Genomic DNA, 23,737 nt, shown 5'->3' with positions numbered 1-23,737 from the left:
AAAGACCCTCTATAAGTGTTAACTGGGGAGTCCGTGTGGTGCAGGAGGAGGGCGGCTGGAGAGGCCACAAAGTCAGGATCAGCTACTTCCTTTATCACCCTTACCACCGCAGACCAAAAGGGGCAGATATCTCTGCAGTCCCACCACAGATGGAGGTAAGAGCCACTAGAGACACCACACCTCCAACACAGGGGGGAAACCAGGGGGAGAAAGTGGTGCAACTCCGAGGGGACCTTATACCAACGCGACAAAAACTTGTAGGAACATTCCTGCACCCTACTAGAGATACTGCCCCTATGGGTGAGCAGTATCATCTTATCCCAGTCCTCCTCGGTAAAAGGGATCGCTAGATCCCTTTCCCAAAGACACAAAAAGAACGGCTTAGTGGTACAATGCACTTCTAATAGCTGAGAATAGAGGTGGGAGAGCAAGTGAGCTGGTTCCTTATCTAGAATACAAAGCTTTTCCAAGTTGCTTAATTCCCTTGTAACCTGGGGGTCAGGGAGTAGAGTAGATACATAGTGCTTAATTTGGTGGTGTACAAAGAGCTGCCTAAAGGACGGGGGAGCCTGTCTCGTGAGGTCGCGAATCGGACGAAAGGCAACGCCCTTCAGGAGCTGGTGGACCCTAACAGGTCCAGAAGGCGACGGAGGGAACAGGTCACGTAAACCACCTCGGGTAGTGGAATCTAGCGCAGGATTGTGCGTAAGGGGCAATAAAGGGCCCGGGACAGAGGTCAAGAGTCGACGAGAGGCTACACGTTTCAGAACGCCTAAAGTGGCAGGGATCGTAGGGTGATTAGGAGCCACGCGCTTCGCAGAGCGATCCGGCAGCCACGGGGCCACCACAATAGGGTGAGGGAAGAAAGAGTCCTCTAGGGGGATCCAAAGTTTGGGCCCAGCAATGGACCACTCCACCAGGCGTTGGAGATGAGAAGCCATCCAATACCATTCGATACTGGGGACCCCCATGCCACCCCTGTGTTTGGGCCTGGGCAGGTGGGAAAGGGAAAGCCTGGGAGTCCGATCAGCCCAGATATAATTTCGGAAAATCTTATGACACTTCCGAAAATACGCCTTAGGGATCAAAATAGGTAAGCACTGTATGACGTACAGGAATCTAGGGAGAATGTTCATCTTCAGGACCCCTATGCGGCCAAACCAAGAAATGTGGGGGACGGACCATTTGCGAAGATCCGCAAGTGCAGAAGAAAGTAAGGAGTCAAAATTTAGGGACTGGAGCAGGGAAAGATCTGAGGGGATCCACAGCCCCAGGTATTTAATTGCGGAATCCGCCCATTTAAAGGGGAAAGAGTGGATAATATTTGTTTTAGTCAGAGCAGGAACATTGAGTCCCAGAATTTCTGACTTTTGCAAATTGATTTTGTAATTGGAAAGGTCCGCGAAAACGTCCAGTTCCCTAACTATGTGTGAGAGGGAAATGTCCGGTTGGGTGACCATGCATAACATGTCATCTGGAAATATGGGGAGTTTGTGAGTATGGTTAGCAACCACGAGTCCAGAAATGTTAGCATTCGTCCGTATGGCCTGCCTAGGATGAACAGTAGCGGAGAAAGGGGGCAGCCCTGCCTCGTGCCGTTCCTAATGTCAAAAGCGTCCGAGAGGATACCATTCACTTTAACTCGTGCCGAGGGGTTGGCATATAGGGCTCTGACCATATTGAGGAAGTGGCTCGGCAGGCCGATCGATTCCAGGACTCGGAACAAAAATGGCCAAGAGACCCTATCAAACGCCTTTTCGACGTCCATAGAAACCAGCGCATACGGTGTCCCGAGCTCACGAGCCATGGTCAACAGGTTTAACACCCTAATAGTATTATCCCTGGCCTCCCTCCCAGGCACAAAGCCCACCTGGTCCCTGTGGATCAACGATGGGATGAAGGATCGAAGGCGTAAGGCCATAACTTTCGCCATGAGCTTGAGATCGGCGTTAATGAGGGAAATGGGGCGATAATTAGCACATGAGTTCGGCGTCCCAACCCGGTTTAGGAATCACGACAATGTGCGCCAGGTTAGTATGGGGGTCTGGGATAGCACCGTCAGCTAAAGAATTGAAAAGGGTGGCTAGGTGAGTGCGCAGGACCGGAAAGAAACGATCGTAATAGCGGCTAGTGAGGCCGTCCGGGCCAGGGCTCTTACCCTTAGGGGTCAATTTGACTGCAGCCTTCACCTCGTCACACGATATGGGAACATCTAAAGCTGCTTTAGCGCCTTCAGTCAAGCATCGGGGCAGGTATTTCGCTAAATATGTGGTAATGGAGGCACCGTGATGCAAGTGTCGGTCAGTCAAGGGGGGTCAATTATAGAGGGAATGGTAGTACTCCCGAAAATACTGGGCAATAGCCGAGGATTCCGATAACAGTGTACCTGATTGTCGCCTTATTTTCGGTATGAACGGCTCGTTTGGACCACAAAGCTCTAGCTAGAAGCTTACCCGGCCTATCTCCCAGTTCGTAAAAAGCTTTTCGCGCCAAGAGGAAGGAGCGCTTCACCCTAGCATCTAAAAGGGAGGATAATTGCTGCCTAAGAGACTGGAGGCGGGGTAGAATGGTCGGATCTAAGGAGGCTTTATGAGATTGTTCCAGAAGGGAAATCTGGCTATGTAGTGAAAGCACAGCGGCCAGTTTAGCTTTCTTCTGCTGGGAGCCTAATTTAATAAGATGACCCCGAATCACGGCCTTATGGGCCTCCCACACTATGGGGAAAGGGACCTCACCCGTGTTATTATCTAAGAAATATTTGAAGGTGCAGGGAGAGATCAGAAAGAGAGGCGGGATTATCAAGGAGATTCTCGTTCAGTCTCCAACTCCAGGTCTTGCCCCTGAACGATGATAAGCAAAACGAGAGGTGGACTGGAGCATGATCGCTGAACGAACGAATACCTATGTCCGAGGAATGAAACTGGAGCAAGTGGTGGTGTGATAAGAATAACATATCAATCCGGGAATACTGGTTGTGGGGGGGAGAAAAAAAAGTGTAATCGTTCGTGTCTGGATGCTGGGATCTCCACACATCAACCAACTGGTTAAGGTGCAGGGCCCTGCGTACCTTTCTAATGTGACGGTATGGAATATGGGAAAATTGGGAAGAGGAATCCCTCAGAGGATCTAAAGGCATATTCAGGTCCCCTCCAAAGATAGCCAAACCCTCCTGAAATTCCGCAAAACGGGATAAGATACGAAACAAAAACAATGATTGACCCCGATTGGGTGCGTATACATTTCCCAGAGAAACCATTTGATTGCCAATGTAACCTTTAAAGAAGATAGCTCTACCCTCCGTGTCCCTCCAGATATCCAGCAGACGAAACGGGAGCAGTTTGTGCAAGAGGATCGCCACGCCCTTTGTTTTAGAGTCTGAGGAACTAGAGAAAAAGCTATGTGAGTAATGATGATTAGTTAATTTGAATTCCTTCGAGGGCTTATAGTGCGTCTCTTGGACAAACACTATATGTGTGTGAAATGTGTGGAGAATGTGCAACAGCTTGGACCGCTGCTGCGGCTTGTTCAAACCCCTTACATTAAAAGAGGTGAGTTTAATGCGATCAGGTGTCATCTGTGAGGCAGCTGGAGGGACCTAACGGAGTAGTCAGCAAGACAGCGGCGCAAAAACAAAGAAAAACTAAAACAAACAGAATCCGAGAAAACAAAAACGACAAAAAAACTAAAACAAAAACCGTGGGCCAGTATGTGCGTGCAAGACGCAGCAAGAGGCCCTGGATGCCGAGGCATCAAATAATGAGCCATGCGACCTATCGGTAGGTCATGAACCAAGGCCTCGACTCTGAAAAGAGCTGAAGCGGGCCGGCTCAGGGGGGGTATATGTGCGTTAAGGGAAAGGTGTACGGAGCAATGTGGGACATCTGGTCTGCTTAAGGTCCCAAGTAAAGAGGTAACAACATATAACAATGTAATGGGCCAGGAAGTAAACCTACATATGAAGCGAGAGCAGCCGCAAGGAAAGTAGGTTGACGGAAAAAGTATACCAGGTAAAGGCGCTACCCCGTGCAATAAGGAAGGGGAGGGACAGAGGAAAACGTACAGCCACCCAGCCAAAATGTATGCGCGTGGGAGACCTCTGTGAGAGGACATAACCGCAGTAGAGGAAAAGGAGTGTATGTATATGTGTAGTCGCGGCGATGCGCACAGAGGAGCACAAGCCCAATGACGGGCAGGAGATAGTAGCTCAGCAGCCTCACACACCACGGGTGATGGGCTGCACCAACAAGGCCAAAACCAAACATACCCCGACACACATACTCAAACAGAAATTAAAAACATATAGGAGGAACAATCGTCCCCCAAACAAGAAGCAAAGCCCGTAGGCAAAACCGTGTCCCGTACGACTAGGTAGTCCACGTCAGAAAGGCGCAGTCTGATAGGAACATGGTTAGAGTCCGCAGCGATCCGAGGTAGCGTAGTCCAGAAAGCCAGGGATGCCGCAGAGAACAACACCCAAGAAGCAACTGGGTGGTAGCGTCATGCGCGTACGCGAAAAGCGGTGGTGGGTAGTGTAGAGGAGGTGGAAGTAAATGGTGGTCGAAAGATCATCACGAACGCTGGTCGTCCTGTCGCCTCATACGTTTAAGGCGCTGCGGTCTAGGAGACCAGTTCTTGGCGGGATCAGAGAGGTAGGCCGGCTCTTGAAACGAGTACTCCCAATCAGTAACCTCACAATGAGGAAGGTTTAGGGCTTCAAGAAATCCGCGAACATTGCCATGTTGACGGATGACATGAGTTTCGTTGTTGCGGCGCACGTAATCGTGGAGGAATTCCAGGTAAACGTGGGGCGATTGCGAAAGGCACGAACGATGAGTTCCTTGAGGGAAAAATCCTGTAGACAGCAGATCACGTCTCTGGGAGGCATAGTGCCAGAGGGCTTTTGGCGGAGTGCCCTATGAGCCCTGTCAAAGCGAATCGCAGTGTCTTCAGGTCTCTGCAGGACCAGATTGAACATAGTCTGGAGTGTAGACGGTAAATCCAGGTGCTCTATAGACTCTGGTAGGCCCCGCACACGGAGGTTGTTCCTCCGACCTCTGTTGTCGAGATCTTCCATTTTCCTGGATAACTGTTGAATTATAGTCGATTGGTGCCGCATGTGTGAAGTCAGGGAGTCAACCGTATGAAAAATACGCGGCTCATCGTCTTCCAGCGCCGCCACGCGGCCTCCAATATGGCGTATGTCAGCCTGTATCTCTGTGAGACTGGATCGTATGCCTTGGGTAGCTCTTTTAATACCGATGTCTCCCTTCGTGGGTAAAGAATCTAGCTTCTCTCTCCAGGTGCGGGGTGGCTGAGCAAGTGAGGACGATTCCCCGTCCATGGCAACATCATCAGGGGCTTCACTGACCACGCTGGCAGCAGGAGACGGAGGCCTAGTGCAGGTATCACAGGAGTCCTGATCGGACGTTGCGTGGAAGAAGGAGGTAAGCAACCTTTTTTCCTTAGATCCCGAAGGTTTCGGGGTGCTGCTGGGTTTATTACGTTTGCCCATTGCGGTGGCAGGAGCTAAACTGAAGCGAAATTAGGACCAGATGTCAAGGAGCTCCGGATTCAAGCGGCCATCATGGTCGCGAGCAGGCCACGCCCCCAGGTTCAGTCTGGTTTCTAGCCTTATTGGGCCTGCCATAGATAACAGATCAGCTCTGGACACCAAATCTGTATGGGCCAAACTGGAGAAGTCAGGATCACCACCAAATTCCTCTCAATCTAGATTTTAAGATTCCTGATGTGCACAAATGCCATCAGATCTTTGCAAACAAAAGTGAGGCAGATAAAAACTCTCTTACTAGCATAAACTGGCTGATAACTGGGGTATTTCTTTGTGGTATGTTTCAAGTTACTCTACCTACTTAACGTTTTTGGCGGTGAGTGTGTAAGGGTATAGTGAGATAAGTTAAGCAGTTAAAAACGTTGCTTTGTATTATTGGGTATTTTGTAGAATACCTTGTATATTACTCTGTCCAAAACATCAGACCTTTCCCCCTAGTCTGCTGATTCATCCACCTAAGTAGTTAGCTTGTTTGCCAACAGATCTATATCCAGCATGTACCAAACTTTACTATTTGGAATTAAGTGGCCATATTCAGATACCACTGAAAATCTGACTCTCTGCTAAGAAAATCTTCCTTGAAATCGCCTGAGCCCTTGATATGTATGGTCTTCAAACATGACACTTAATTCTCAACCCAGATGCCAGTCCTCCGGATTGGTCTCCTAGGTAGACCAGGTCTGTTGGGCTAGCTTCAATATGGGTGAATTGGAGTTTCTGAGACTGACAAAAGCTCCAAGAGATTGATAGACAGGATCATTTCTGACCATTCACCTGAGGAAGAAAAAAAATACTTTTATAGTTACAGTTATATAGGCAGAAAAAAAGACATGCTCCCTGTGACAGAACCCTCCATCACTGGGGTCCCTGGAGAGGCCTGAGAGCCAGCCTCCTCCCTATCGACTATGGGCCCAGGCCTTGTAGAGACTTCTGTGTGTGGATACAGGGGTTCAGTTTCTGCTGATGTACACCATGTTTTAGCACTCAGAACTGTAACGTCAGCTGGACATCCTGTGGTAGGAAGAAGACTGATTGTCTGTGCATTGTTAATTGTATAGGTGTGATTGTGTGAGTTAGCCCTTGTCTTAAGACCCCCTGTAGGTATGACTATGTGTCAATGCTGCATACCTAATTATCAATTACATAACAGGTAGCTGTTAATCCTGTGAGCTCCTGTTATCCCTGTGTCCTGGCCATTGTCTGTCTTAAGCCAATTATATGTCTAACGTCATTCCACGTCTACGTCCCCAATTAATGTAATTCTTTATGTCTCATGTCATTCTGTCCTTCCCCCGGATATTGTGTTGCAGGATTTGATCTAATTACTTCCTTCCTGCCATGGTAATTAGATCATGTGATATTTGTCTTGCCCCTTTTCTTACTCGTGTATATATAGCTCTGTATTTGGTTTTAATAAATGAGTCCTGTTTTCACCTCAACATGAGTGTTGCCTGATGTTTGGGGTGGGCTGTAGCCTCGCTGTGTAGCTAAGCTTCGGATAGCCACAGTGCCAATGCAGCTACGGTGCAGCGACGTCCCCCCTTCTATCTACAACGTTGGTTCTGCCCGGCGCTGAAGGGGTTACTTGTTGGTGTCCCGTCAGGAGGAAGCAACGTTTGGCGGGAGTACCCAGTCGGAGTACAGGTCGGTCCCGTCACATTGGTGGCAAGCGGCGGGATGTTTCCTTCCAAACGGGACATCCAAACCACCACCAGGATTGGTCACCCTTCGGGCAGAGAAGGAGCAACGCCAGGATCCTCAGCTATGGAAGTGGAGTTCAGACGGCGTATGCAGGAGGCATGGGCCCAACGCGATGGACCTGTATCGGCTGAGGACGAGCTGCGGTGGAGGGATCATATCCGTCAGCAACTCTGGTGGGAGACTCTGCGATGGGAACAGGAATACTTGGGTAAGTGCCTCCCAACCAGCGAGGACATTTACTGGTTCCAGCTGGAGGCACAAATGCCGTTGCTGGGAAAGCAGCCCAGGGAGGAATGGGTGTCCAAGTTAGACGGGCTGGTCCAAACCGAGATGATGTGGGATGACGGATACAGGGCGTTACGATGGTATGCAGCCGAGGCAGGTTGGGGCCTGGAAGGTACAGAGCCCACGGAGGGCTATGACTTTGGCGGCCTGGGATTGTTATGGGATAGTCTTCAGGAGGACCTGGACTTCGGCAGTACAGCGGAGTGGCGGATTATGGACATCCGAGATTTAAGGGAATTGGACCTCCCAGGTGCACTGAGAGGTGATTTTGACTTTTTAATTACACAGGAGTGGGAACTGTTGAAAGCATATAAAAATCTGTTTGACCGTGTTCAGCAGTATGCCCCAGTGTCCATGGATTTTGTTGATTGTTCATCCGAGGATGTTAACCCAGGATGGGTGGATGAGGCTGCGGTCTTCCCACCAGGGTCCTCCGAATGCTGGGTAGTTCGCTCAGATCCACAACCCCCAGCTGAAGCGCTGACAACAGGGTGGAGAGCCCCTGGCCTCTGCCCCGTATCTGCAACAACAGGAATCCAGGGAGATGCGGTAGCCAGCCCATCTCCCCCGCGGCAGCAGGACCACATGGGAGTGGAGGGTACCATCCCTCCTCCCCAGCGGATGTTGGATGACCCGGGAGACAGCGCAGTCGGCTCATCTCCCCAGCGGCAGATGGAGAACCAGGGAGGGGATGCAGGCGGCATCGCTCCCCAGCAGGTGGGTGAGTGACCAGGAGATGGCGGAGCTGGCCAGTCTCCCCAGCGGCAGCTCACAACTCTGGGAGCGGAGGAACCTGTTCTCCCTCCCCAGCGGCAGATCCCAGTTGAGGGAGCTGAGAGTGTCGTCCCTCCTCCCCAGCGGCTGACGGATGACCTGGAAGACGGCGCAGCCGGCTCATCTCCCCACCGCCAGATCCCAATTGAGGGAGCCGAGGGTGTCGTCCCTCCTCCCCAGCGGCTGACGGATGAGCCGGGAGACGGCACAGCCGGCCCACGTTTCCAGCAGCAGAAGGAGCATCAAGGAGGGGGTGCAGGTGGCATCACTCCCCGGCGGCTAAGTGAGTGCACAGGAGATGGCGCAGACGGCCAGTCTCCCCAGCAGCAGCTCACAGATTCGGAAGTGGAGGAACCTGTCCTCCCTTCCCAGCCGCAGATCCCAGTTCAGGGAGCCAAGGGTGTCTTCCCTCCTCCCCAGTGGCGGACAGATGACCTGGGAGATGGCGCTGCCAACCCATCACCACAGCGACAACAGGAGCCCCAGGGAGAAGATGCAGGCATCATCACTCCCCAGCGACTGGGAAGATTCCAGAGAGAAGGTGCTGTAGGCACTTCTCTCCAGCGGCAGTTGTATTTTTCTGGAGAGTCAGAGGTGGGGCGGGGGAGTACTGCTCTTGGAGGGGCAGATTATTTGGGGCACCAGTTTGGGGAGGGCATTGATGGGCTAAGTGAACTAACTGACTACAGAGTCAACCCGTTTGGGGTTTCCTCCTGTGTCAGTCCTATTCAGAAGGGGGAGAAGTGTGACAGAACCCTCCATCACTTGGGTCCCTGGAGAGGCCTGAGAGCCAGCCTCCTCCCTATCGACTATGGGCCCAGGCCTTGTAGAGACTTGTGTGTGTGGATACAGGGGTTCAGTTTCTGCTGATGTACCCCATGCTTTAGCACTCAGAACTGTAACGTCAGTTGGACATCCTGTGGTAGGAAGAAGGCTGATTGTCTGTGCATTGTTAATTGTATAGGTATGAAGTGTTTTCCCTGTTATTGTGTGAGTTAGCCCTTGTCTTAAGACCCCCTGTAGGTATGACTATGTGTCAATGCTGCATACCTAATTATCAATTACATAACAGGTAGCTGTTAATCCTGTGAGCTCCTATTATCCCTGTGTCCTGGCTATTGTCTGTCTTAAGCCAATTATATGTCTAACGTCATTCCACGTCTACGTCCCCAATTAATGTAATTATTTATGTCTCATGTCATTCTGTCCTTCCCCCGGATATTGTGTTGCAGGATTTGATCTAATTACTTCCTTCCTGCCATGGTAATTAGATCATGTGATATTTGTCTTGCCCCTTTTATTACTTGTGTATATATAGCTCTGTATTTGGTTTTAGTAAATGAGTCCTGTTTTCACCTCAACATGAGTGTTGCCTGATGTTTGGGGTGGGCTGTAGCCTCGCTGTGTAGCTAAGCTTTGGATAGCCACAGTGCCAATGCAGCTACGTCCCCCCCTTCTATCTACAACGTTGGTTCTGCCCGGCGCTGAAGGGGTTACTTGTGTGTGTCCCGTCAGGAGGAAGCAACGTTTGGCGGCAGTACCCAGTCGGAGTACAGGTCGGTCCCGTCACAGTCCCATCAAGTTCAGCTTTTCCTTTATCTGTTAATTTGTTGATGTTGATCCAAAAGAAGGCAAAAAACCCCAGTTTGACTCTTTCCAATTTTGCACTAACCAGGGAACCTTCTTGACCCCAAAATGGCAGTCAGATTTCTCCTTGGATCCAAGGATTTTCTCCTTGGATCAATAAGCTGTTTCCCCATAATTAAAGATTATATCCCCGAATATTATGTTTGGTTTTGTTATTTAAACATCTGTACAGACCCCGATAAAGCTACCTCTGCAGGCAGAGAATTCCACATCCTTATTGTCCTTACTGTAAAATCTCCTTTCTTCCAGTCTAAATGCATGACCATGTGTCCTATGCATAGTCCTGTTTATGAACAGATTTCCACACAATGGTTTGTATTGGCCCCGAATATATTTATATAATGCTATCATATCCCCTCTGAGGTGCCGTTTTTCTAAACTAAACAGATTTAAATTTGTTAACCTTTCTTCATAACTACAGTGCTCCATTCCTTTTATTAATTCTGTAGCCCGCCTCTGCACCCTTTCTAGTGCTATGATATCCTTCTTTAGAATAGGTGCCCAAAATTGCACAGCATATTTAAGGTGCAGCCTTACTATTGATTTATACAGAGGCAAAATTATATTTTTATCCCGCGAATTGATGCCCCTTTTTATACATGACAATACCTTACTGGCCTTAGCAACTGCTGACTGACATTGCACATTGTTGCCTAGTTTGTTGTCTATAACAATTCCCAAATCCTTTTCATTTGTTGTTACCCCTAATTCACTACCGTTTAGGGTGTAGGATGCTTGTGCATTCCCTACCCCGAAGTGCATAACATTTATGCATTATATTTAATTTCATCTGCCATTTGTGTGCCCAGTCCCCCAGTCTATCTAGATCCCTCTGAAGCACTGTAATATCCTGCTCGCACTGTATTACTTTACCTAGTTTAGTGTCATCTGCAAACACAGAAACATGACTTTCAACGCCTATTGCCAGGTCATTTATAAATATGTTGAATAAAATTGGTCCCAGAACAGAACCCTGAGGGACACCACTTAACACTTTTGACCAGCTTGAAAATGTACCATTTATAACAACTCTCTGTACTCTCTAAGCCAGTGTTCTACCCAAGAACAAGAATTTGCATCTAGACCAATTTCATTCAGTTTGAATACTAACCTATCATGTGGAACCGTGTCAAACACCTTGGCAAAATCCAAGTAGATTACATCCACTGCAACACCCTGATCTACACTTCTACTTACTTCTTCATAGAATGCAATTCATTTAGTTTGACAAGACCTATGTTTCATAAAACCATGCTGATTTTTGCTAATACTGTTCTTCCCAATGAATTCCTGAATATTATCCCTAAACAGCCCTTCAAATACTTTCCCAACCACAGAAGTTAAGCTCACTGGTCTATAATTTCCGGGCACAGAGTTTGAACCCTTTTTGAATATAGGAACACCCTTTTTGAATATAGGAACCACATCTGCCTTCCTCCAATCCTCTGGTACAATTCCTGAAAGAAAAGAATCCCGAAAGATTAGAAACAGAGGTTCACTTATTTCCTGACTCAGTTCATTAAGTACTCGAGGGTGAATACCGTCAGGCCCCGGAGCTTTGTTAACATTAACTTTCGTTAGTGGCTGCAGCACCTTGTCCTGAGCCATCCAATCACAGTTTGACTCTGTTTTTTTTCAATAGTCCTATTTGTCATAGGTTCCTCCTTAATATATACTGAGGAAAAATAGTTATTTAAAGTTTCTACTTTTTCCTGGTCCTCCTTAGCCAACACTCCCATCTCTGTTTTTAATGAACCTACGTTTTCATTTTTTGTTTTTTTAAGAATTTATGTACTTAAAGAATTATTTGGGCTTAGTTTTGCTTTCTATAGGATGGCTCTGATTCATCTGATTTAAATGCTCTAAAAGCCATTTTCTTATTTTTAATTTTCTGCTTAATATCCCCCCTAAGCCACATTGGTTTCAATTTGTTTCTTTTATATTTATTTCCTAGTGGTACATACTGAGACGTGTACCCTGCTAATATTTGTTTGAAAATACTAAATTTTTCCTCAGTGTTTTTATCCCTAAAGAGTTTATGCCAGTCAATAAATTATAAATAAATTATATGTTTTAGTATTCCCCCATGGGCAATTTCTTTTTTTGAGTTTATTTCAAGAGACCATATTGTGATCACTATTACCCAAGTGCTTCCCCACCTGAATGTTAGACAAAAGATATGACAGCTTCCCAAACTCTAGGCTGCCTTTTGTCATGATGATTCCACACAGGATCTTCCCAGCCACCTCAAAAGGAATATGAAATTCTCTGTCTAAACAGAAAACGGACTGATCCCAACCTTTCAGCCTCAACGTTTGGAGCTGCCTTATATCAAAACAAATCCAGGGCACTGTGTATCTTGCAGATGCAATTAATCTAAGAAAATTAATTCTCAGTCTGAAACTATATCTTCATTGTTGCATAGCGGTAATAATCATGTTTATAAGGTTCTAGGCCTTACTTTTTTGGAGTAATACCTTTTGTAGAGACTAATGTATTCTCAGACCCAGGAAACTACAAGTCTGGGGGGTTGAAGACAGGTCTTCTTCGGCTTTAATATCCATCCCAAGCAGGTGAGGGCTGGCAGCCTACAGCCTGGAGAGCAAGTCTAGTCAAGTGGCCAATTGCGCCACCCAATCAGCACACCATCCATTACATACATGCGATACCTGAAGCCACAATTTAGTGTCACCAATCCTTCTTAATAAGATATGCAGATTGAAATATAGTCAAGAACACAAAACCTTTACTTGTCTGCTCACTGATTTCTGGGCCTAGAAGGTTTTGTCCTCTGAAGTGACTATAAATTAAGGAGGGTGTTTTATCTCTGGATAAGTAAAAATTAAATAGTTCTATTTATTCATACAGTAAGTAAAGTGCCAGGAAACAGATTACCAAACACACATCAGGACAGGCTCTGCCACACCGGCACCCAAACACACACACACCAAGACTCTGACACCCTAAGCTACAAGAATAAAAGTATTTTCTACACTGCTTTGTCGTTGACCCCCTTTTGTGTTTTTGCCCCCTTGTGTATCGCGCTCAGCCAGCACCATGTGTATTTATACCCCCAGCCTGCCACTTGCTTTAGTATTTGATTTATGTTATGGCCCCAGCTGCCCCCCCCTTGTGTATTGATGCCACCAGCATAGATAAAATGGTGCCCTGCAGTATGGAGGATGTACATCTGACTAGTTTGTTCCTTCCATGAGTCTACACACCCCCATACTGCAGGGCAGCACTTTATCTGGGCAGAATGCAAAAGTTGTGTGTCCTGGAAAACATGGCTGATGTGGTCACCCTAATGCCCCCACACCCTTGTGTATTGCCTCCAGCTAGCCCCACATTGTATATTTATCCCACCACCCAGTCTCCCCTTTAGTATTGATTTATGTGATGCCCACCCAGCACCCCCTTGTGCATTAATGCCCCCCCCTTAGTATCATGTCAGCCCTGGCACCCTGATTGTATTCAAAGGATCTGCCCAGCGCCCAGATTGAAAGCATAGGACTTGCCACCTTTGCCCCCAAACAACCTGCCTGGGGCATCCTAGCCTCAAACAGCCTCCCTGTGCAATGCTTTCCCCCCACTTACACATCCATGCAATCACACACATTCATTTATTAATTTACTCATTCACAAACATTCATTCACTCAAATATTAATTCCCTCATTCAGATACTCAAACAATCCCTCATTCACAGATACTAATTCATTTCCTCAATCATGCATTCTCGTTCATACAGTCTCCCCCATCCCCTTACCTGAACTGCAGATCTCTGTGCCGCTCGCATTATTCAGCATGGGGCACTGCTTCCCTCTGCCTTGCTCACACTCTGTGCGGTTAAAATCCCAGCATATAAAGTACCTTGGGGGTTTGATGGTTTGATGTGGGTAAACTGCATTGGCTGGCTTCAAAGATGTCCCACACGTGGGGGCAAAATGACAAGATTTGGCAAAAAAATGGTTTTGAAATAGCAAAACACTGCTTGTACTATAACTTGGATAAAAAAAAACCTCGGGACAAATAGTAGAATCTATTTAGCAGGTTTATTATTTTTTTTTAAATGGATTTTGCAGATGAGTAAACGATTTTTCAAACAAGAGTTATTTCACCATATTTTTAAAAAAGGAAATTAGAGCAAAACTGTTAAAGCAGCCTTGGTCACGAAGGGTACCCCCCCCCCAAACAGCCTGGTTCTTAAGGGGTTAAACGGCTCCTGAAACTAGAGATGCTGAATTGCCTTTGACCATGGCACTGCAATCTACAAAAACCTTTCCTGATACATACATGAAGGTATGCATGATGAATATCTAGTGTTGGTAGGAGGTCTCATGGAACAGAATCTATATGGCGGATATTATGGTCTCCATCTCAAACTTGAGGTTGCCAAATTGTAAATCCACAACCTCTCCAAAAACCCTTAAAGCCTAGGGATTGTAAAGACTAAATAAATTCCTTTCTATTTATGACAAAACAGAGCCCGAATCAAGAAAACCTCCTTTTGTATATAAGGTTCATCTTTGAATCTGCCAGAGGTTCCAAATGAATTTTAGCTTTTTGGAGTTTTGAATGGATAAAATGAGAGGCAATAGTTCAGCTGCCCCTCAACTCAGCAATAATGCGAATATCCATTTGTCTGGCTCTTTCAGCCACATCATCCTCCAGTTGCTGTAGCCAAATCCTGATTTGGCTGCAGATAGCGCAGCAATGCCTGGTCCGAACATGGCTGCTGCAGCTCAAAGGTTTTCCAAGCAGCCCCTACTGCTTTACAGTCCATGGGATCTGAACACTGACTACATAAAGAATCTTCCAGAGGAATGGCTGAGCTCTTGGTTGCTCTTGTCACAGGGCATCAATTTTAGAGGCAGCACACAACTCCAGGAGTTTTCATGCAAAAAGGAACAGCCAGGATACCCCCTGGATTACACTACTGTCCCACTAAAAAAGGAACAAATTGCATCATACACTGGAAAAAATACTCCCTGAAGAACCTGTCTGGTTGGCATTGTAATTAGAAGAGAAAAAGAAATGCAAAATCAAAGGCTGCAAACTTTACTTTGTCTATAGAAAACATATCGAGCTTGGCTACAGACTAACCAGATTCCTCAAAAGGTGTCATGGGTGCAGTTGAGTGGATGAAGCCCTCAGTTATTCAAAGGTGGCCTCCAATATAGCTGTCATAAAAGTTTCCTGCTGGGGTCAAACCATGTCGTTTTAAAATTCCAACAAGCTGGATGCTTAGATTATTAGCTTTTATTTATATGGCTTCAACAATTTAAGCAGTGTTTTTAACAATATGTATATTCAAAAGTAATGATGGGAATAGAATAGAGAGATACGTTACCTAAAGAGGGCCTTGCTCACAAGCTTTCAATCTACACAGAAAAAAAGGTTGGAATACAGCACTCAGTAGTGAGTACCACCAAGCCCTTCAATAAATCCAAAATAAAGAAGCAGAGGCTCAGCACTCAAATGGTAAGGTGAGTTTATTTCACGCAGGCGTGAAATAAACTCACTTTACCATTTGAGTGCTGAGCCTCTGCTTTATTTTAAGCTTTCAATCTAGACATTTTTAGACAGAGCAGGGGAATAGGGACAATATTACTGACAGGCAGGCCGATAGTAAACAGACAGACCCAAACGGGAGGTCGTATATATGAATATGGTTTAAGAAAATAGCCTACTTGTCCTTAAAAAGCAATATATGATTTGCGTGGTACTTATGGTTAAACAAGGATATAGCAAAAATGCTGTCATTCACAAGCATAAAATGCATTTGTTACACTGACAAAAAAAAAACAAACAAATTTGTATTTTTATTTTTTAAATTATGATTTACTATGCTTTGATTAATAGACAAATATTGCACACAAGTACAGAACAGTAAAGGAATTAAAGTAAAAATAAAGAACTTACAACCCAAGTCCCCTGTACCCTTTTATATTCATATGCAAAAGAAGGCAGAGTAATCTGAAGATATTTCTTCACTATACATCAATTTCTAATCCCCATAGCATCTGTTGTTCTCAAACACAATCCGAACTTCATTCTGGTAAATTATGCAACAAAGGGTAGTCCAAACCGACCATGTCATGCCTTGCTTTGATAGGAGGCAGCTTGAAAGCACTTTTTAAAATAAAAAAACAGAAATAGAAAACTGAATACTACAGTGCAATAACTGCTGCTAAACATTAGGTTGCAAGTTTCTTTTCAAATTTCCATAACATTTTTGCTGCTTTATTTTTTTTTTTTATTGTGGTGGGAAATAAGGCTGCTGTGGGTATGGATAGCCAGGCTGCTGGGCTGGGTAGGGTGCCTGTCCAGATGGTGGTTGGTACATATATGGAGGCATAGTTTGCTGGCTATACATATAAGGGTTGTAACCAACAGGCATTGGCATTCCATAATACCTATTAAAGAAACAATGGAAATGGTAAGCATTACATTGTAATTATTTATACAAAGTATTTTTATTGCATTGTTTAACAAATTATTATATTAAAACGGTTAAGTAGACTATACACTAACCTAACACATTGATCTTGCACACGTATGAAAATATAATTATTCATGATTACTATTTTGTCTTAAAATCTTAAATTAATTTACGGTAGCTGGGGAAAATGGCTTTTAGTCTATAGTTTAAAAAAAATCATCTTTTCGTTGAACATGGAATAACTTTCATCATTCTATATGTTTAACTAGTTACCTCATTGTCTAAGGCATTCCTTTTTAGTAAACCCAACTTTTAACCCAAAACCTTCTTCAGCTTCCAACAAACGCTTTCTGCCAAGGACATGTTTGTTTCTTAATAGTCAAAAAACTCAGGGTCTTCTCTATGGCAGGAGGGGGTTTTGGAAATCAAGCATTCTGTTCATATATTTTCGGGTGCTGATTCAGCAAAGTCAGTGTTGCCATCAGCAACTCAGTCATAATGCATTTTTAAGGAACCAAGATCTCATTTGGTCATGACACATATGCATTCACTACCATAAATGTTTACCAAATGATATATATGCTACCACTGCAAACTGACTTGGGGAGAAAGTGACCTTTCCCATGGTATACCTGTAAAGTGAGTTTGTAATAAACACACAATGCTTATTTTAGTCTATAATTACAGTTGTGGGCTTATTAAGTGTGCAGAAATGCAAAAACTTGGTTTTGAGCATCCACTTTAAGATCTACAAGCGCCATACTTGGGAAGACCTATTTGGTACCAGCATGCAACTCGGCTAGGGAGAGCTGTACATTAAACACAATATATTTGTTATCTGCCCACAACACACTATTTTGTGCCACATATGTTACTAGTCAAGTTTGTCATAAAATTTGTCTATCTCAATACATGATTATTATATGGTTATGTTATATCCAACATGGTATATATCCGATGTGGCCATATAAATTGTTTCTTCTTGTAATTTACCGTAAGAGATGCATGGAGATCCATAACTAGGACAGATTACTGCTTGTTTGAACACAAATTATTTTATTAAATTCAACCACAGTTTATTATTGTGTCAATTCTTAGTTGCCTGTTTGAAAAGTATTTCAGACGAAAACTCTGAATGAATCCTACTTACCCTGTATATCCAGGATAGGTTGGATAAGGTGGCCCTTGTGCCTGTGTAGGAATAATGTTGGTAGGATTTTGCGAAGGTGTTGAAGTTGAAACAGTAGAGGAAGGTGATGGAGTACTCATCTGTGAAGCGCTAACTGGAGCTGGAGCAGTTGCAGGAATTGATGGTGGAGGAGGGCGGGGTGGAGGTTGTTTGCCAGCCTATGGGATGTTTAATAAAAATACATTAACAAAAATTATTGTGGAATATAAAATACTCATTTTTAAAATCAGATAATGTAACATCAATTGGCAACAACCACACGCTTCATACAGGGGTATAATTTTATGTTTTAAAAGAAGAAATAGATAATAAGTGCTCCAGAAAATCCATAATCACAGCTAAAAATGTACAAGATTTCTTTCAGAACATGCACATTCAGAACCTCACTTCTATTTGAAACATCTTTTACTCACCTACAAAAACAAATGAAAAAAAGTTAGATTCTACTATTTGTTCTGAGTTTAGAAAGACTCAATGTTTATATGTTTTTTGGCAAGTTATAGGGCTAAAAGTACAAGCAGCGTTTTGCTATTTCAACACCATTTTCTTCCCATTTCCAGTTTGGGTCTTTGAAGGCAGCCAATTCAATTTACCCCATGTCATGTGTTGTTTACTTGATGTTGTATTTACTAATTTTTAGACCTGCTAAGGAACAGATGATTGCTATTAGGTCCCGATTTGTAAAAAATACAATTCAAAGAGGTGTGCTCTTTTTCACACAGCTGTATATTTGAGAACTAGACACCCCCAGGGTATTTCAAATAGTGGTATTTTACCACTTTCCATGGTTATGAATTTACAGCTCTTGTTATGGGTCACTGCCAAACACCAGCATAATAGTTGTTCAGTAACATCCCTTGGGTACAGTGATGGCACCCATGCATAGGTTTGTTGGGTTGCGGGGGGGGGGGCTAAAGGGCCAGATTTGGAAGAAGCAGTTTTTTTCTTTTTGACATCTGGTCAGTCTGCGCCCATGTCCAATTTGTGACATCTTTGAACCCAGCCAATTAAATGTTACCTCATCAAACCATACATTTTTTCTTTTTTAAAAAAAACCTCCCATGGATATTTCAAATGCAAAAATTTTAGCATGTGCTCAATTATTTTTTAATTTTAAAATGATATCCCAGAATATGATGTTTTTGCAAGTATTCATCCAGTTGCTGTTTAAATGTCTGTACAGACTCTGATAAAACTACCTCTGCAGAGGTAAAAAAAAAAACAAAAAAAAAACCCCCTTACCTTTGCCTTAGACTAAATCTCCTTTCTTCCAGTATAAATGTGTGACCACGTGTCCTGTGCATAGTCCTGTTTACAAATAGGTTTCCAGACAATGGTTCGTATTGGCCCCGAATATATTTATATAATGCTATCATATCCCCTCTGAGGCCCCGTTTTTCTAAACAGATTTGAATTAGTTAACCTTTCTTCATAACTAAAGTGTTCCATTCCTTTTATTAATTTTGTAGCCTGCCTCGGCACCTTTTCCAGTGCTATAATATCCTTCTTTAGAATAGGTGCCCAAAAATGCAGAGCATAATCAAGGTGTGGTCTTACCATTGATTTATAAAGATGCAAAATTATATTTTTAATCACACAAATTGATGCCCCTTTTTATACATGACAATACCTTACAGGCCTCAGCAACTGCTGACTGACATTGCACATTCCCAAATCCTTCTCATTTGTTGTTATCTGTAATTCACAACTATTTATGGTGCAAATGGCTTGTGCATTCCTTACCCCGAAGTGCAGAACTTTGCATTTATCTACATTAAATTTAATCTGCCATTTGTCTGCCCAGTCCCCCAGTCTAGCTCAATCCCACTGAAGCAAAGTAATATCCTGCTTATCCTGCCATCTGCAAACACAGAAACATGACTTCCAATGCCTATTGCAAGATCATTTATAAATAAACCCTGAGGGACAGCACTTACCACTTTTGTCCAGCTTGAAAAATTACCGTTTGACAACTAGGATCTCTAGTAATAAGTAAGGGTTTAAGCAAAAAGCCCTACTTGCCTTGAAGAAAAGAAAAAGTGTGGGTACACTGGAGCTGAATGAAGCCATAGGAAAACAGAAGTATTGTTCAGATGTAAAACAGCCAAGGTCCCTAAGGGGTTAAACACATCGCTACACAAAGCATTTTGGTCTCTCTTTCACAGTTTTTATGCTCATGAACTAAGTGGCACTTCCATCTAAAGTTTAATAAATCTAAAAACAAAATATATTACACAAGCATACAAATGTGTTGAAGCATATAACCTTACAGAATATTTAACTGATGTCTAATTCCACCTAGAGTTTGTAGAGCGTATGGGAAACATGCCCAAACTGACAAACGTATTTTATTTTGCCCACTATTATAAAAGCCAAGATTGGGCTGTACTGTGTCTGTATTGTCATAAAAAGAAAACCATTTACTTTCAAAACTTGATAGTAGAACTTTTGTGCTGTACATGAAGGTGGCACATGTCTTCTGTAAAAACATGGGTGAATTATGAAAATTCAGGTAATTAAACTTACAAAGACAGTCCGAGGTGCTGGCGTTGGAGTAGATGATGCCGTAGTAGAGGAGGGTGTAGTCTGATAACTTGGTGCTGTAGGAAATGATGGTGCACTTGGTTCTCTTGCAATGCTTTGTTGTAATTCTCTGCAAAATAATATTAAAAATATATTAAAATATTAGAACTACTTAAATATTATGCTTTATCTAAACGCATGGTTTTACAAAAGATTTGTATGATGGAAAGTAAAAAGTGATCACTCAATATTCACAACCACCACTTAACCACACACAAAAATATTTTTAAAATGACAGATTATATTTGCATTCCCCCGCCAGCAAAGCTAGAATTCACTGGATAGCCTAATGATTAATTATTTAGTTTAGATGGAGTCAGGCTTTGATTACCAGGCTACCGTTATATATACTATATTTATATCAAAATATCAATTGCTCTTAAAACAAAAATAAATGCATTTCTGGTAACCCTCTATACAACGCATAGAATACTGCTTGAAGAACTTTTCAAACAAATGCTGCTTTATGTTTCTTCAGCTGTTCAGTCCATGAGATAGCCATAGCTAAGCATCATATTCCATATAGGCTATAGTTAGGGCTTTACATAATAATTTGGCAGTTGTATAATCCTAGAATCCATACTACCTCACCCTTGTCTGTAGAGTGGCATGAACATGTCCAGTGTTCTAAATAACGACAGTTTTATCAAAGTAAAGATTTAAGTAACATGTCCACTGGGACTATACTGTCTGAATAGGTTGACTAACTTCCCAACAAGAGACAGCTAATGATTCTATGAGGCATAAACCCCCCCCCCCCCAAAAAACAAACAAACACACATCCTCTCAAATTCTGTCCATTTGCTGGGAACACATTTGAGTTGAACGAAAAATATCCTTTCCATCAAGAGTGTTTACAGTTCACCTTGGACTTTTGAAGGGCCCTCCTGTAGAGTTTTTCTACTTGTAATCACAATGTTAAATATACCAGAACCTTAATGTCCATGTCCCACACTGACCATACCCAAGCTTGCAGCAGCCTTCATGTGACTCCACTCCCAATTCAACAGACCAAGAACAAGAAGCTATTAGAGGACAAACTAAGCTCTTGAGATTGTGGGTCATATACCAAGTCTTTTTTTTGCCCTACAGAAGTAAAATTTTTACTGAATATAGAGCAAAACCCACTAAACAAATATTCTCAGTGGCCGTAAGCTGAGCTCCCCCACTCATGATCCTGTAGTAACCTGGGACAGATATTTCTCAAGTTGGTCAGATGATGTAGTTTTTCAGGCAATAATCGTGATATGTTATTAATAAAATGGTCTATTCTCAGAGAGATTATGGTGACTTTTGCAGTACTGAGACATCTTCTAGATAAGCTCATAAAGCTCTGCCTTTCTTCAGATGGAAGGGTACTTTTGCTGTTCTTGGAAACCACATTTAAATTTCATGCTTTCAGCCAATGGGCTCTCCTTGCCTTATATACTACATCATTAAAAACTCACTTGCCAGCCCTATTTTATATCAGTGCCAATACTATCTGGGTATGTGTTTTTCAACTTCTCTACTTGTGAGATTCAAATCACGTGGGGTCTACCTCCCACCATTACACAGAACACCAGCGGACTACACAAAATTAGAGCCACATAGTATGTTAAATCAAAAGCGGATACAGGAAAACCCAAATTTTGGGGGAAGGGGACAGCAATTTAACAATTTCCCATTTCCTTTCTAAGGGAAGAATCAAATGAAAATCCCTGGACAGATCTTTTGGGAATATCAACCCTTGCTCCATTATACATTGGGATACTGGGAAACACTTCTTTCTTGACCCTCTTCCATCTTAGACATCTGTCTGACTTTTTTAATCAATTTAGGGAAATTGTCAGTGGAAGTCATCTCAACAAGGATATGTTTAGGCCACTGGAGTTATGGACATTGCAATAGGCCCAGTTATGCTAGAACAGAAAATGTCCTTCTTCCAACTGGTGCCACAAAAGTTGGAAAAATACAATTGTCTAAAATGAATTTGTATGCTGTAGCATTAACATTACCCCCCTTCACTGGAACTTAGGCCTAGCCTAGCCCAAACCCTGAAAAACAGCCCCAGACCATTATCCCTACTCCATAGTAGGCACTATGCATTCTGGTAGGTAGTGTCTTTCAGACTTCCAGAAGTGTAATACACCACTCCAGAGAACACTGCTCCAGAGTCCAGTATCTGTATATTTACACCTGTCCAGCCAACACCTAGCACTGCGAATTATGATCTTCGGCTTGCCTGCAGCTGCTCAACCGTGGAATCCCATTTCATGAAGCTCCAGATGCACATTGATTGTGCCGATGTTGCTTACAGAAGCCGTTTGGAACGTTGAGTGTACATGATCTACTACTTCATGGTTGAGCGGTTGTTACTACTAGACGTTTTCACTTCATAAAAACAGCAGTTAAGTTGACTGTGAACATCTAGCAGGGTAGAAATTCTGAACTCCCTTAGGGCGGACCTTAAGTCCTGGTCCAAAAAAAAAGTTTGGGAGAGTTGCCATTCTTAACCCCTTGGCTGCTAAGCCATTTCCCACCATGGTGCTAAGCTGGTTTTCGGCATTTTGGTGCATCTCACCTTTAAACGCGTTTAGAAGTAAATTTCTTGTGAATGAACTATACAAACCATATATTGTTTTTTTCAGCACACCCAGCATATTCCAAATATACCATTTTTATATGTGTATGTCTCATTAGGTTTGCAAAATAAAGCCAAAAATGGGAAAAAAGTAATTTTTCACTTCCGACTCAATAAAAACTAGTTCGTAATGTTATTTTTCTAAACTCTAATATCAAAAGCTGTGTTGCTAAATATTTGTAGTAGGTAACCGGTCTAAAATAAACAGAAATTGAGAACAGTAGACTGTGTTTTTCTAATATTTTATTTCTAAAAGTTAAATTTATTAGACATCTTTAAATTTAATGCATGGCTGCCGTCAATTAAACAGCTCTAGCTGCCCGGGATGTTAAAATATGCCAACAAAACTATATAGTTTTAGAAACTACACCCCCAGCTGCAGCAAATGAGGTCTTAGTTGTATTTGTATCACAAATCTGACGTGCACAACAAATAAGTGAATATCACACTTCTAAAAAAAAAAAAAAATAATTTAAAAGCGACAAGTTCATTTATGTCTTGCGCACTCCAGTCTTGTGCTACGAATACATTCAGCCCCTCATTTGATGCGCCAAGGGGTATAGTGTCTGAAAATATATACTTTATGTACCATAATTTAACTTTCCAGCTGTCTAAATGTAGGCATCACCCCTAAATGTTTTAAGACAATTTTTTTAACAAGATTCTCCAATCTGCCATATCTGAAGTTAAAGTGGGCTAGACATCCGGTAAGTTAAATTAGGGTACATAAAGTACACATTTCAAGAAACTACACCCCTTGGAGCTTCAAATGAGGGGCTACATGTATTTCTAGGACAAAAGTTGAGTGCACAAATAATGATGGAACATGTCGCTTTGGCTAGAAAATATGTTTTTTCTAACCATAGCGACATGTTCATTTGTGTCTTGCACACTCTAGGTTTGTACTAGAAACACATGCAGAC

At 43.4% G+C, this 23,737-nt stretch overlaps 1 protein-coding gene across 3 annotated transcripts in view; it reads right to left on the bottom strand.

Moving 5' to 3' along the window:
* Window positions 1-16,233: 16,233 nt before the first annotated feature.
* The window catches only part of LOC149283188 (programmed cell death 6-interacting protein), a 58,641-nt gene continuing 51,137 nt past the window's right edge, over window positions 16,234-23,737 (bottom strand). For 2 of the 3 annotated variants that reach the window (XM_089497884.1, XM_089497886.1), the window contains exons 16-18: window positions 20,135-20,261; window positions 17,570-17,766; window positions 16,234-16,393 (exon numbers count right to left, since the gene is read on the bottom strand). In XM_089497884.1, the coding sequence (XP_089354010.1) occupies window positions 16,234-16,393; window positions 17,570-17,766; window positions 20,135-20,261 (484 nt within the window). Of the gene's footprint in view, window positions 16,394-17,569; window positions 17,767-18,250; window positions 18,254-20,134; window positions 20,262-23,737 lie in introns of all 3 variants that reach the window. The other variant, XM_089497885.1, reaches the window with a different exon arrangement.

This window comes from Sceloporus occidentalis, unplaced genomic scaffold (genome assembly GCF_023333645.1).
Source record: "Sceloporus occidentalis isolate IW3139 unplaced genomic scaffold, rSceOcc1.0.p SCAF_110, whole genome shotgun sequence".
NCBI classification, from domain to species: Eukaryota; Metazoa; Chordata; class Lepidosauria; order Squamata; family Phrynosomatidae; genus Sceloporus; species Sceloporus occidentalis.
The sequence above is the reverse complement of the archived record's forward strand: the minus strand, read 5'-3'. Positions and strand labels throughout refer to the sequence as shown.